Raw genomic sequence first — 16,260 nt, 5'->3', positions numbered from 1 at the left:
ACACCCGGATGTGCTCCAAGTGCTTCCCAGGAATCTCCCACCGACACGTCCCCGTGTGGCGGAAGTGCCGGCTGCGTACCCGGAAGCACTCCGGGTGTCCCCAGTCTTCTTCCCCCTGGCCCTCCCGGGTGTGGCGGAAGTGCCGAGGTCCAGGGCCCCAAAGGCACGGGGGCGCCCCCTGGCGGTGACCACGGGCCCCCAAAGGAATCAGGGCGGTCGCCCCCACATGGTCTGGGGAAGGCGTAAGCCCTCCTCCGGTCTTCCTCGCCACCCCAGCCATCTCCGGCACTGCACAAAATAACGCTGTAACCCAGTGCTTCTCAATCATTTTCTGTCATGCCCCCCCTAGGAAGAAGAAAACATCTCGCGCCCCCCGCACGACTATAAATAGTATCATTTGTCTATAAAATTGTTATTAGTACACCTTTGCATAACACTGTATCCTTATTAATGTATAAGAGAATTAAAAAAGAAAGAAATATGGACCAATTTACAACAAAGAATAACTTTATTAAATGTAACAGAAAAGATTTAAAGTGCATTCTAAATTAAAAAAAAATGTAAAAGAAAAATAAAAAAGCATGTTCCCCGAGGTCAAACGCGCCCCCCTTGACAGAGCCACGCACCCCACTATTTGAGAAACACTGCTGTAACCCGACTATACATTTTTTTGCCTCCTTTTAGTCACAGGCACGGGTGGAACATCATCATCATCATCATCGTTTTCTTCGTCATATTTTTGGTGTTTCAATTTAATGACAATTGCATCCTCACAGTCTTCATTGTCATTGTAACATGGTAAATTGTCTATTGTCTATTGTCTATTGTAGAAAATTCTTTGTTATTTATAATAGGAACTTGCAATATGTCCTTTTTGCCTCAGTGCTCAAAATTTCGGGAATCTCCAAAGGTTTTAAGCTGCAAAGAGCAAAGCAGTTCTGTATGGTGCCGTCTTTATCGCTTGCCAACTGTCATTCCTCACGCAACTGATTTTCTTGTTGTAAGAGACGCGCCGTGGTAGATTATGGTACACCACTTATCTCAGCGGGCCTACACTGGCTTGTATTAGATGGCTGGCTTTTAATTTTATCCAGCAAAGCAATTTTACTTGAAAGTGTAAAATCATTTCTTGGCATCTTGGCAAAGGTTCTAAATTCCATCCATCCATTATCCAACCTGCTGTATCCTAACTACAGGGTCACGGGGGTCTGCTGGAGCCAATCCTGGGCAACACAGGGCACAAGGCGGGTTCTAAATGTTTAAATAAAATTGACAAAAAACAAGTTTGCTGGTACGTTATACACGCGCGGCGGTGTAGGGGTAACTGAATACGGTACGGTAGTGGTGACGGTAGACTATTAAGCAGACGTGTGCTACTCCAATCCACAAGATTGCATTAGCCGAACGGGTGACAATAGGTGACTGACTGGCAGCACGCGTCTGCTACTGTCCCAATTGAGCTTGAATGTTGTCCCAATTAAGCATTTAAATGATGTATTTGTTTATTAGTTTGGTTTTCGTTCCTTGAGATTTGGCCCAAATAAGCGGCAGCCCCAATTAACCGGTGGCCCAATGAAGCGGAATCGACTGTATATATTTTTAAATAACAGCTTGGATCCACCAAGTTACTTCACTCTACAATCTGAGCACTTCGTGCCACCTCGTAACCTTATAAAAAGCTTCGGTGCCTTGATGGTCTTTCCACAATCTCAGACTCTTCTCTGGACTTCCTCTAGTGCTGCTATGTCTTATTGCACTCAGTAATCCAGGTGAGGACTCAATTGTCCATTACACTAAACTAGGAACTGTCACGCATGCGCGTCCTTACCAGTATGTAATAATCTGACAGGACGAGAGGGGGCACTGTCACTAACCTTGTCTTCTCCTTCTCTCCGCACAGCTCCAAGAAATGGGGGCACCTGATTCCGCCCCTTCCGGTGCCACATCCCTAAGAATCCTGGAAGGTGCCATCATTTGGCTCAAGGATGATGGAGTGACCTTACGATGAGAATATATTCTTTTTGCAGTTTTCTGGCATGAGATCCCGGGAAACCGCGTTACTTTTGTTTACTTTTCTTTAATATTAAGCGGGATGGCACAGTTGGTGCCCCAGATTTTGATCCAGCAGTCTGTCTTTCCTGCGCCCGGCCACAGTACGTTGCCCATCAAAGACAATCAATAGAATTGTTGTATCTTAGCCAGAGTGAGGTTCAGATTCACATTTAATGTCTCATTTGTTCATTCTTGATTCGTTTATTTAGGTTGATTAAGTGCATTATCCTTTTATTTGTGATTATGTCTATGTATTGTAAGAAAGGCGCTATATAACACCCGACCCGACACAGATTGGACACGGGAGGCACAGGTAAAATAAACCAAACTATTTATTTTTTTTCTTCAGCTGGAGGGCACGTCTTCCCCGTAATCCCTCCAACCACAACATAGTACAACAAGCACTTAGCACTTTCTTCCTCTTGGCGCCACCACCACTCCTCCTCAGCAAGCTTTGTCCTCCTCCCACCCGACTCTTGCCACTGAGTGGTGGCCGCTGGCTCCTTTTTATCAGGCATCCGGAAGTGCTCCAGGTGGGTGATTGCCGACATCCGGCTGCACTTCCAGGTAAGGCGAAAGCAGTGCCCAAAAGGGGCCAGCCGACTCCTGTTGCAGCACCTCCTGGCGGCGCCTGCAGAACCCCACAGAACTGCACAAAACTCCAACCCCCAAGAAGCCCTGGGGGAGTCCGAGGCACCGCTGCAACCCAGGGTGGCTGCCATCTAGCATCCAGGGGGAGATACTGGGCTTCCCCCCTTTGTACACCTGGCAGATGTGGTGAAGAGGCGTCCCGGCCAGGCATGGGCCCCGGCCATCTGTCACAGTACAGTATGTAAGCTGCCTTTGTTATGTTCCATGTGTTTTGTGATTGGTCCCCCAAGAGGCGGGGCCACCTGCCAATCACCACCAGGAACTTCCCCCGCCCTATTAATCCACATGGTCTCATCCACAGTTCCTGATGGTTCATTGTGAATGTGCTCGCCACTTGGTGAGTTTCAATGTGTTTTGTTGCTTATGGTGCTTTTTGATATTAGCGGATTTCCTTTGACCTTCTGCTCTCTTCTTTTGTCCTCTCGCTGGACTCCCTTTTGGGATTTTGTTTGCTGTGTCCAGAGAGAAAAAGCAACTGGAGATAGACAAGCCCATATAGTAAGGAGCAGGCAGACATTTAAACAGGTAGGGGGTCACAATAAGAACTGCACATCAAAAACCACAAATCCAAATGCAGAAACCAGGATACAAAATCCAAAGATCCTGACACTGGAATCCTCTTGGAAGTGCCTTTAGCTTGCACTATTCTTTGTGTGGCATGCAACACACACAGGGCGGTGAAGAGAGTGACAAGGCCTCAAAATCTCACAGGCCAGGCCTGGGCATCACTAATGTACATCAGAAATAGGCCTCAGCCCAAATTCAAAAGGGGGGCATCAAAGGCCTGCACCAGCCCAAAATGGGGCTCAGGCTTTTAAAAGTTCAAAATACTCAAAAACAGGGAGAGGATAACTGTAAACCTCAGGCTTGAAAAGACAATGACAAAATAATGTTCCTTACATTTAAAGCATTTATTAAATGATCAAAAAGTAGGATGAATATGCAAGCAAAACAGGGGAAAGAGAGGAAAAAAGGAAAAATCCAATAAAGAGAAACAAAAATCAGTAACTAGAAATCAAAATGATACTCACACGAGGCTTGATCTGAGCTCCTCAACACTTCTATGCCTGAATATAAAGCCAGAGGGTGGCCCCACCTCTTGGGGCTCATCTCCTCCTCCTGAATATAAAGTCAGAAGGTGGTCCCTCATTAATGATGTCATGGTGGAACCACCTCTTACAGTAGGACTCATCACCTTGACCTCAGCATAAAGCTGAAGGGTGGTCCCTCAGTAATAATGCCACAGTGGACTGGCCTCTTGGGAATTATCTTCTGTACTTGAATATAAATGCCAGAGGGTGGTCCCTCAATAGAGGTGACATGGTGGCCCCACCTCTTAGAACTCATCTCCTCCACCTGAATATAAAGCCAGAGTATGGTCATCAACTTCACCTCAGCATAAAGCCAAAGGGTGGCCTCTCAGTAGTGATGTCACAGTGGACCCACTTCTTCGGGCTCATCTTTTATACCTGAATATAAATTCCAGACAATAGTCCCTCAGTAGTGATGTCACAGTTGCCCCACCTCTTGGGGCTCATCTCCTCCACCTGAATAGAAAGCCAGATGGTGATCCTCAGTAATGTCACAGTGGACCTGCATCTTGGGAATTATCTTGTATACCTGAATATAAATGCCAGAGGGTGGTCCCTCAATAGTGATGACATGGTGGCAACACCTCTTGGGGCTCAGCTCCTCCACCTGAAAATAAGTGCCAGAGTGTGATCCTCAGTAATGATGTCGTGATGGAACCACCTCTTAAGACTCATCACCCTTCACCTCAACATAAAGCCAGATGGTGGCCTCTCAGTAGTGATGCCACGGTGGACCTACTTCTTCGGGCTCATCTTCTATACCTGAATATAAATTCTAGAGCATAGTCCCTCAGTAGTGATGTCACAGCTACCCTACCTCTTTGGGCTCATCTCCTCCACCTGAACATTAAGTCAATGGGCGGTCCTTCAGTAGTGATGTCATGGTGGCCCCACCTCTTGGGGGGTTCCACTCACAAAACACAAGGAAGTTAACAGTGTAAACACACACACACATATATATATATATATATATATATATATATATATACAGTACACACACACAGTATATATATATATACTGTATATATATATATACAGTATATGGCTACTAAATAACAAGCATAGCCATATTAACAAAAATACATAATGAAAACAATATGACAAATAATAATTCAAGAAACAACAAAAATAACAAATTAAAAAATAAAATTAACAGAAGCCAAGGCGCAATCCCTAGCTGAAACATGATAAATCTAAAAAAGAAGAGGATCCAAAAATGAATGCACCTCAGCATCAGGCCACCAGCTGACGTCTAGACAGCTGGCAAACAAAATGGCGGTTCTCTTGGTTTGGAACTTTCTGGTGGAAATGTGATATTTACAGAGAGCAGCAGTGGAAAGCGCACTGCCTAAACTGTTTGGTGCGTCTTGGTCTCACAGGTTCGATTCCCATCGTCTCTGCATTTTCTACGTGTTCTCGCCTTGCTGTTGAGGCCTTTCCTTCAGGCAATGGGGGAAACAGGGTAATGATGGGGGGCTCTCGAAGCCTGGAATGACAAGGATGTGTGACAGCCACGGATCGAGAGGAAGGGGCCCACAGATGGCGCTTATCTATAGGGCCCAGAGATCTGCACCACAGCCCTGCTTCAGGCACAGCGTTTTCCTCGGAGATCCCCACAATGTGGTTTCATTGGACTGTCCTCCTAGGATTGATTGTGCCCAGTGGCACACTGGTATTGGTTCCTCAATGCCACCTGATGCTCGCCAGGACTCTGTAATTGAGAAACCAGATTTAGGAAATTGGACGGATAAACAGACACACGTAAACACAATTTTATTCTCCATCCCACATTGTCTGTTTATTCTGTGAAAATACAGTAGTCTTATTTTCAAAAATATGATTTTGCTTTTCATAAAACAAAGGCATGTGTCATTTTTAGAATAACGCAGAGTTTAATTCTTCCTCTGATCCATACTTCTGTAATCATGTACTTTATTGCACTTGTCACAGTCATACAATGCACAGAGTGGTTGCATAGTACAGAATTTCCAGGATAAATCTTCACCACATGATAAAATCAAAAGTAAGTGACATGAGAAGCCCCCCCTCCACCGCGGTAAACTGGGGTAATTACACCATTATTATACCAACTGACACGCTTGAAAGCTGGGAGAACCCAGCGGTGCCCAAAGCTCAGGTCTTCACTTTGAAGAGTTTAGACGCCGAGACACACCGTTCTTGGGTCACTTATCTGTATTTAATAAACTGGAAAAATAATCCAAAATTAAGAACCAATAAAACACTACCAGGTTTAGAGATCAGAGCAGAGTGACGTCACCACGGACATCTCGAGCTTGAACGGTACTTAAAGTCACCAGTCATCGAGTTGTAGACGTGTCCCCTTTAGATTCAGGGCTTTTCACCTCCCGCTCCTCCACGATGAACGTGACGGATTTGGAGGACTTCTCGCCCATTTCTGACAGGTGAGGAGGATCCTGGCCTTCATTCGCTGGCTTCAGATTCTCATCCGCGAAGCTCAGTCTAGCCTCTGGAATACGAGACTGGAGCTTGAGGGACTTGACCTGAGCGGCGCCCAGACAGAAGGTAGCCACGCTTCTGCCGGCAATCGGAGAGGGTTTAGGGGGCACGCTCCTCTTGATCCGTGGAGAGGTGTACGGTTTGTCCGTTAAGGCGGCTGTGGATGAGGTAGCTAGACTAATTTTCTCCTTGAGGGCGCCTGTTGCAGCGCTCTGCTCTTGATCGCTCAGGTCATGAGGACACGTGCATTTACTGGGCTTTATCTCCACTCGGTTTTTTGGCTTGACGGAACACACTGGTGGGCCGGATTGGTTTTCTGGGGGTTTGTCCTGCTTTGCTCTCTGAGGTGCTCTGGCAGCTGTAGGTGGGTACTCCATCAAGGACAGCGTCTGTCTTTGCCTCCTCTCTGTGGTTTTGCTTGCCGTGGGACCCAGTGGGGTTGCACTTTTAGGCCTCACCAGTTTGCTTTTCGAAGGACTTAACGCCGTTTTGCTCCGTCTCAGTGCAGTGAGAGTCTCATGGAGTTCTCCATTAAACAGAAGGACAAAGTCAGCCTGGGTTTCTAGAGGCAGGATGGGCTGGCACTTACGACTCTTGTTAAAAATCTCAAGAGTTAGATCTGCGAAAAGAGAAGAAAGGGAGGATCAGATGTCTGGCATAAGCTTATCGTGAATGACGGCCTCCACATTGCTGACCGATAGGCTATACGCACGCGGTAGTGCTGACGTACTTCCGGTGAAATCTCGGCCACCTCAGTTACTTCCTTTGTCTGTACTGCAGTTGTGATTTTAGTTTAGTGGCGAGAATGTCCGAAGAAAAGAAATTGAAATTTCAACATACAGAGAGCTCTACAGCAGAACATTGCTGTGCACCTTTATGTCTAACTTCCATTGTCTGTTTTACCTGCTTTGTTATCACTCTTTAATTTAATATTGTTTTTTATCAGTATGCTGCTGCTGGAGTATGTGATTTTCACCTTGGGATTAATAAAGTATCTATCTATCTGTCTATTATATAGTGCCTTTCATATCTATCTATCTATCTATCTATCTGTCTGTCTATTATATAGTGCCTTTCATATCTATCTATCTATCTATCTATCTATCTGTCTGTCTATTATATAGTGCCTTTCATATCTATCTATCTATTAGATAGATAGATAGATAGATAGATAGATAGATAGATAGATAGATATATGAAAGGCACTATACAGTATATCTATCTATTATATTGTGCCTTTCATATCTATCTATCTATCTATTTATCTATTATATAGTGCCTTTCATATCTATCTATCTATTTATCTATTATATACAGTAGTGCCTTTCATATCTATCTATCTATCTATTATATAGTGCCTTTCATATCTATCTATCTACTGTATCTATCTATCTATCTATCTATCTATCTATCTGTCTGTCTATCTATCTGTCTGTCTATTATATAGTGCCTTTCATATCTATCTATCTATTAGATAGATAGATAGATAGATAGATAGATAGATAGATAGACATGAAAGGCACTATATAGATAGATAGATAGATAGATAGATATGAAAGGCACTATACAGTATATCTATCTATTATATTGTGCCTTTCATATCTATCTATCTATCTATTTATCTATTATATACAGTAGTGCCTTTCATATCTATCTATCTATCTATTATATAGTGCCTTTCATATCTATCTATCTATTTATCTATCTGTCTATCTATCTATCTATTATATAGTGCCTTTCCTATCTATCTATCACTAAGTACAACAAGGTACATTAAAACCTCGATTATCCGTCACACGATCACCCGTCAGGGCAATAAAAACACCAGTGCCCACCTATCCCTACTGCTTTGTGGTACCCTGAGAGCTACGCACATTTGAACAACTTGGCCTTTTACTAGCACAGTGTTTTGCCCTGGCACCTTGTGCCATGCCACATTTTGAAATCAAAGTGTCAGCTACATCCCTTCAGCTTTAATAGTGTTTCCTAGCTTTTCTATTTTGTTATAATTAAGCTACCATACGCTGTTATGGCCAATAAACGTTTGCGTGTGGTGTTGGAATTGTCACAAACAAATTGAAATTATTAAAACGTTTACGAAATGGCAAAAGCACTTCAAGTATTGCTTCAATTTACGGAACAGGAAGAACAGTGAACAATATAAAGCGTGATGCTGACAAAAATTGAAAAACGTGTTGAAAATGGAAACCACTGATGGTAATGTTATTCTGTATTAATGTTAAGGTTCTACCGCATTGTCCATCCATCCATTATCCAACCCGCTATATCCTAACTACAGGGTCACGGGGGTCTGCTGGAGCCAATCCCAGCCAACACAGGGCGCAAGGCAGGAAACAAACCCTGGGCAGGGCACCAGCCCACAAAGGGTGCACACACGCCCTCACACACACACCAGGCACAATTTAGAATTGCCAATCCACCTGACCTGCATGTCTTCAGACTGTGGGAAGAAACCCACGCAGACATGGGGAGAACATGCAAACTCCACGCAGGGAGGACCCGGGAAGCAAACCCGGGTCTCCTAACTGCGAGGCAGCAGCGCTACCACTGCACCACCGACCCACCCTCTTCCTCATTGTAATTTTCTTTTTAAATTTTGTTATATTATGTTTTGTTAATATAATGTGACGTGCAGGCAGCTTGTGATGTGCTGTGCGGGAGCAGAAAGGGTGGACATGAGCGACAGGAGCAGTTAGGAGAAAAAGGAAAGTGCGGAGTAGGGAGTCAGGAGAGAAAAAGTAGAACGTGAGTGGCAGGAGACAAACTGATTGGTAGGGAAAAGCTCTGCAACCTGATAACGGAGTATAAGACAGGGCGCCATTTATAACGGAATGAAGACTCCAAGTAAAACGGAGAAAACTCCAGTGCCTCAGAGTTGTATTTGCTCTTTACGCTGCTCATTACAGTATTATATGAAATAATGAATTGTTAATACTATATTATGTTTTGTTAATGTAATTTTGTTTTGTAAATAAATATGACTATATGCACCACCAAATGGATTACATTTTACTGTCTTAATCATGACATATTGGAATTAGCACCGGGCCACACCAACAGTGAGTCTCCCCTCTCCATTGGAGTTCATGAGCACCAACAACGTGGACAACTGTGGGATCTGGACAACATTCTCAGTTGGCCTTCTCTCAATAGAGCGAGTATCGTCCACCAGGTGCATCCTGGGACTTATGGCCATGTCGTCTCCTGTCAGCCTGTACTTTCTCTTTGCCATCTCTAATGAGTTTTCTCTCAGCCTGTACTTCTCTTCCCACATCCCACAGACACACAGGTTAGCTTGACTGGTTGTATTAAAATGGGCCCATAGGACGTGCGCGTGTGTGCGTGTGTGTGTATGAATGTGAATTTGCCCTGAGAAGGACTGGCGCTCAGTTCAGAGTTGGGTCTTGACTCACACCACAAGTTGCCAGGTTAAGTTCCAGGCTCCATGACTCTGACCCTGAACTGGAGTAAGCAGACATGACAGTGAAAGGAGGGGTACACAAGGACGCTTCATTTGTCCATTGATATGTCAGAGTCACCTCTGACAATACAGGGTGGTCATGGCGGATGAATTAGGTTTGAGCTGCTGCAAAGAAAAATGATAAATTATTGCTTTTCTATTATCAACAACAAATAATAGCCTGGCATTTTATTTGTCTGTTATCATTACTGAATTCTGTAGAGCGCTGATCACCGAGACATGAGCTGTATGTGAAATTAAGAGCAACGACCTGAATGATGGCAGCAGTGCAGACCCACACGTCAGATGTAAACCTAGCTTTGTACCACGTTTGCCACTTTACATCTTTATTTAGCACTAAGCAGCACTTACCTAACGTTTCATTGATTACACTTGGCACCACATCTTTGAGGACTTCACAGTTGGTATGAAGGGCTGGATTGCAGTTCATCTCCAAGAACCAAACCTGCAGACGAAGAAACCTGCAGTTAGACTCAGCAGTCGTGTGCAGCAAATATCAAACTAATCACAGCAACAGGGGTGGTTTAAAGGGCGATAGATAGATAGATAGATAGATAGATAGATAGATAGATAGATAGATAGATAGATAGATAGATAGATAGATAGATAGATAGATAGATAGATAGATAGATATGAAAGGCACTATATAATAGATAGATAGATAGATAGATAGATAGATAGATAGATAGATAGATAGATAGATAGATAGATATGAAAGGCACTGTATAATAGATAGATAGATAGATAGATATGAAAGGCACTATATAATAGATAGATAGATAGATAGATATGAAAGGCACTATATAGATAGATAGATAGATAGATAGATAGATAGATATGAAAGGCACTATATAATAGATAGATTGCGTAATGGTATCTAAGTGACCCCCTGCAGCAACAAGCCCAACTCACCTGTTCACATGGAGAGCTCAGTGCTGGAGGTTTGAGCTTATTAATTTTTACTTATCATCATTTAGCCGTGATGTTCTGCACTGTAGGAAAATTACAGTACCACTCCAAAGAGTAAAGGCAAGTCTAATTCAGAAAGAGGAAGTGGCAGAGACAGCAAGCTAGACGGTGTTGGCTGTAAGTTACAAAAAAACAAAGTGCAAAGACCGCTGACTATCTATCTATCTATCTATCTGTCTATTATATAGTGCCCTTCATATCTATCTATCTATCTATCTATAATATAGTGCCTTTCATATCTATCTATCTTTTTATTATTTATTTAAGATTTAAATTTTATTGCAATCATTCCATACAAATAAGTACATTTTTACAAAAAGTAGAATTGAGAACAAGTCGACCCCCACCCCTGAACCTCTCCATTGACACAGAAATAACAAAGTCTGTAGGGCACGGTCACCTTCTTCATAGGGAAGAGGTCGATTTGCGATTTCTGAGTATACGGAATATATTAAAAAAAATGTTATAGAAGTGGAATTATGAATGACATCTCATAAAGGTGGCAGAAATCCAAAGTTCTGCTCATACAGACAAATAAACTATCTATCTATCTATCTATTATATAGTGCCTTTCATATCTATCTATCTATTATATAGTGCATTTCATATCTATCTATTATATAGTGCCTTTCATATCTATCTATTATATAGTGCCTTTCATATCTATCTATCTATCTATGTCTTTCATATCAGTTATATTTGTGGCCCAGTAGTTAGAACTTTGCATTTAAAGACCCTGAAATCCCGCTACTGGCACTGTGTGACAATTAACAAGTCAGTTCACCTGCCTGGGCGTCATTTGAAATGTTGCCAACTGCACCTTAAATGTTCTAAGTCTCCTCAGATGAAGGCATCAGCCAAGTGATAATAATCCAGCGCCTTACTGTATATCTAGAGTATTTACCTGTCTGTCAATTACTGCTACACATCTTTACCAAACCATTTTTAACTTCATAATAATTATTGATTTGAAGTTATTTGCATTTTAATAAATGTACAGCAAATACAGTATCAGCAGAAGCCATTCATTAGGCCTGAAGAGGTCAAGCAGCGGTCTGCCACTAGGGGGCACACTCTGTTCACAGACCAGCCCTGCTACGCAGGAGTCACTCATTTTATCTCAAGTGCTGGAAAAAAAAACCATTGCCTAATGCACGGATTGTCTTCGGTTTTGCTTAAATTCAGTTGATTGTTATTCACATGTATAACGTCTTTCAATAAACAAACAACACAGCAAAGACAATAAGTCAGCTGCCCCAACAGCACCTCTAAAACAGTGAGCTCTTAAAAACCAGTTTAACCACAATGAGTCATACTGAAAGAATCAAAATGCAGTTTGAGGGCTTCACACATTCAGTTAGCTCTGACACTCGGCGTAGGCTGGCAGGGTCACAGACATGCAATGATTTCAAGACACGTTACAATGTGAGAAGTCAGAGCAGTCAACCACATAGAGATAAGAAGGGCAAAGTGGGTTCCAGCCCATGTGCCTTTACCCCCAGCCCAGCAGATGTCCCTGTCATTTCATCATCGTGCGCACGTTCAACAACGGTACAAATCTGACAGCGGGCGTAGTGAGCATAAACAGAGAATGTCTCGAGGTGCCAAGCCTGGGTGGCAGCATCAACTACTAGCTCAGAAATCTGATTGGCGTAACGTGGCAAACAAGGCCTGGTGACACCTGGAGGGAATAATTAGAGTAAGGTATGACACAAGGTGCAGTACAAGCAAGGCAGCCATCAGGGAGAAGAAAGCCTGAGGAGCAGATGGGGCTCTGAAAGAGCGTAAAATGGAGTGCCGGGTGCCGACTAATTGTGTATTTATGTGTTGGGGGAGGTTGACAACCTTCTTGCACAGCAGTCAGATGAAGGGATACAAAAAAGTAAACGTGTGAGAGCAGCACGGTGGCACAGTGGTAGTGCTGACGAGGGTTCGTGTCACTGAGTGGGTTTCCTCTGGGTGCTCTGGTTTCCTCCCACTATCCAAAGATACCCATGTTAGGTGAACTGATGACACTAAATTGGCATGTGTGTGTGTGTGTGTGTGTTTGGTGTGTGAATGTGCGAGTTGTGTGGTCACCCTCTGCTGGACTGGCGTCCTTTCCAGGGTTTGTTCCTGCCTTGCACCCTGTGCTGGCTGTGATTGACTCCGGCACCCACTGTGACCCTGTTCAGAACCAAGCAGGACCGAGAATGACGTGACAAATATGTGTAGGCGTGCATTCACTGGAGAACATGAGAACAAGCGTAAACAGAAGAATGTGGCCCAAGAGAAGTTGCTGGTGGGGGTCTTGCTGAGAAAGCACTAAAATGCTGGGCATGTCACTAATTATGTCACAGAGTGAGCACTAGAGGGCCAAATTGAAGCACCCCATATTAGAGGTCAGTAAGTGGAAAACAAGACAAAAGAACCTAAAAGTAATAAACTATGCAAAGCCTACATTTTAAATATTGAACCCATGACTTATTTCCAGGCGTTTGCCACAAGAAATGGGTGACAGCATCACCGGTTCAGACTCAGGTGATGAAGAGGTGTCATGAATGGCGTGCCACTTCTAGGATTTACCTCAAGAGCTGCATAGAAAGCTGATCACAAAATATGCCAGTCCATTGCTGGGTATGATTGTCTCTGCCTGCTGGTCATGAGGGACAGTCATTGTCCCTAGTGTCACCCCCTGTATGGTTAACATGAAGCATCAAAGTGACTAGCTGGCCTCATGATAATCCAAGACTGGGCACCTGCCATACCACCTGTGCTTCAGAGCAGGTCATCCACCTGAAGCTGAACATGTTAAGACCCTGCCAGAACTTGAATGGAAGACCATCTGGGAAGACCTTGCTGCTAAAAGAGGCCATCAGGGGGCACCTACCCTGTGGTCTGCTTGTGGATCCCAATGCCCAGTACAGTGACGGGGAAACTGAATGAGATGTTATGAGATGTAAAACCAAATTCCTGACTCTTTGTGGTTGTAAAAGACCTCAGGGCATCTTTCAAAAAAAAGAGTACGGTGTCACAAATCCCGGCTAAATTGCCCACAATTGTCTCAACCATTCTGGCCCCCTAATCATCCCCTGTCTCTTATTGGCTGACTGTCTCTCTCCCCCCTTCATCACCTAACAGCTAACGTGTGGTGAGCCTACTGGAGCAAGAATGGCTGCTGTCTCCTCATCCAGGTGGATGCTGCACATTGGTGGTGTTTGTGTTTGTGTTTGGAGTGCCCCCAGATCTGTGTAAAGTGTCTTGAATGGGTGAGAAAAGTGCTATAGAAATGTAGTCATTTGTATCAGTTATTACTGCACATTACTTCGTACCAAAGAGTTAACTGGCCCAGTAAGGATGTGAGTGCCCTGTGAGAAGACCCTGAGCCAAACTGCAAATAAGAGCAGTGGGTTTATGAGGTCTGCCTCACACCCTTGTAAATCTGAATTAGAATTATCAGACATACAGTCCAGAATTGCTTCCTGTTCTCCGCTTAAATCATCTCCAACTTAGAAAGAGATGAATGGTTGGGTGGCTACAGAATGGGCTTTGGAGGACTGGGGTGAGCTGACTGCTCCTTCTGTGATACTCTGTCTCAGGCTGTCTCCAACCAGCCGCTCATGGAACCTTAATCCAGTTGTTGGGTTGAAGGTGGTCCCGCAGCAATAGGTGCTGGACAACTGAAAAATGACCCTCCAAATGTACGAGGGTATAAAGAACATCTGAAGTATATAAGCTTCATGGAGGCCTAGCACAGGGCCTCTTACTTAAGAGTTACTTGGGGCCAGAGGCACCATGGGTAGTCAGTGGGCATCAAGTGCAATGACTGCCAGTTACTAGCCAGCATCTCTCATTGCCCTCTGGAGGCTAGGCACGTGAATGCCAGGCAAGAAATGTACATTTAATCCTCCATAAATCAGCACGTCTCTGTTTACAAAGTCATGATCCCCAAGCTACAGCTCAGGAGGAGGAGGAGGACATGGTGGACTACTATAACAAAAGAGAGCGTTAAGCCACCAAGTCCTTCAGGCCAAGCGTGTCACCTTCCTTAATAAAGGGTTTAAGCACTTTTGACCGGGGGCTTCATGAACATATAAGAAATTTAAAAAACAAGAGACCACTCCGTCCATCAACCCCAAAGTCCCATCCAGACACTTCTTGAAGGTTGTCAGGGTTTCTACTTCAACTGCTTCTACTGATATAAAGGTAAAAAGGCACAATCTTTTTGCTGGGGTGGCTGCCCCATGGGGGACGTCTGCCTGTGCAAAGGCACCAGGACTCCTCCTTTAGCAAAGGGGAAATTGGGGGTACTTCAGACCACCGTGAATGACAGCTTGAAAAGTGCCGTCCTGCTCCACTTAATGAACCAATCGCAGCCTTCCTCGTTCTGTAAAACTCCGACCAGATGGCTCAGGTGCAACGAGGACAAATGAGATGGGGGAAAGGAGAAAAAGAAGAGGAGACCCACCGAAACCAAGAAAAGCCGTGTGCTAAATTTTTGGAGTGAGCTCGCACTCTTGGCCAATCCGCAGTCTTTTGTCTCCAGCCTGGGAAATATTCCCGTAACAATTCAGATCCTCGACTCCTGAAACCGCCAGCAGCATCTTGGAAAGGCAAAGCTGTCTTGCATTTCAAAGATGAATGAAGCGGGCGAGAGATGAGAAGGTGTGACGTGGCCGCCCCGGCAAGCGAGGGGAAGTGCCAGGTGGGGGAGGGCGGCTCGTTGTTGAAATTCAATGGAAGGCCTCTGTGTGGCCTCATGTTTCACCCCGCTATTCACTCCTTCCTTGCCTTAAGACTTATCAGACACATTGTTTGCTGTGGATTGCACAGCAACACCCTGCGTGAGGGTATTGTGACAGTGCCGAGTGTGAAAGGTGCTATATGGGACATGTATGGGAAAACGGCAGCACTCAGCAGAGTTTGTCCCCGAATGGTGACAATGGCTGCAGATTTTCCTTACTACCAACAGCTACTCTCATAAATCACCCACTTCATTCAGCTCAAAGAAGGGGGCAGCATGAGTACAGTAATGTGGTGTGGTGCGGGAGATGGAGGAATGGAATCAGCCACTTTATGCCTACTACTGGTAAAAATGGCCATAAAAAGGACCTTTGTCATCTTCAGTGGCTGCTTCCATTCTGCGGCTCCACGCACTCCCTTTGCCCACTCACACACACCACCCGGCTTCACCTCACTCAGCTCATCCAGAGTCAGAAGTGACCCATATACCACTCCATTCACCGAGCTCCATGAGCCAACCCAAGGCCATGGTGCCCACATCCGAGACAAGGACAAAGTACTCTAGCAGCTGGGAGACATATCTGAAATGCCCTCCTTCACTCACCTCATTCCACTCCAGGCTCTTTCTGGATAGCCCCACTCCCTCAGGGGGATGGTCTCTGCCCCCTGAGAAACATATCCCTCTCTGGTCCTGACCCAGGGGTGCGTTTCAATGTATTACTGCCCATCTAAACTGCTTTCTAAGTGCAGTTTGGTGCCCTCCTAACCTCAAGGCTGCCTACGTTATGCTTGGCT

At 44.5% G+C, this 16,260-nt stretch overlaps 1 protein-coding gene across 5 annotated transcripts in view; it reads right to left on the bottom strand.

The window, feature by feature from the left end:
• Positions 1-5,573: 5,573 nt before the first annotated feature.
• The window catches only part of ttll10 (tubulin tyrosine ligase-like family, member 10), a 327,871-nt gene continuing 317,184 nt past the window's right edge, over positions 5,574-16,260 (bottom strand). For all 5 annotated transcript variants that reach the window (XM_039755585.1, XM_039755587.1, XM_039755588.1 and 2 more), the window contains 2 exons: positions 10,126-10,219; positions 5,574-6,891 (listed from right to left, as the gene is read on the bottom strand). In XM_039755585.1, coding sequence (XP_039611519.1) covers positions 6,113-6,891; positions 10,126-10,219 — 873 coding nt within the window. In that variant the 3' untranslated portion in view covers positions 5,574-6,112. The remainder of the gene's footprint in view (positions 6,892-10,125; positions 10,220-16,260) is intronic.

Source organism: Polypterus senegalus, chromosome 6, assembly GCF_016835505.1.
Source record: "Polypterus senegalus isolate Bchr_013 chromosome 6, ASM1683550v1, whole genome shotgun sequence".
Classification (NCBI taxonomy): domain Eukaryota; kingdom Metazoa; phylum Chordata; class Cladistia; order Polypteriformes; family Polypteridae; genus Polypterus; species Polypterus senegalus.
This window is presented reverse-complemented; position numbering and strand designations above follow the sequence as displayed.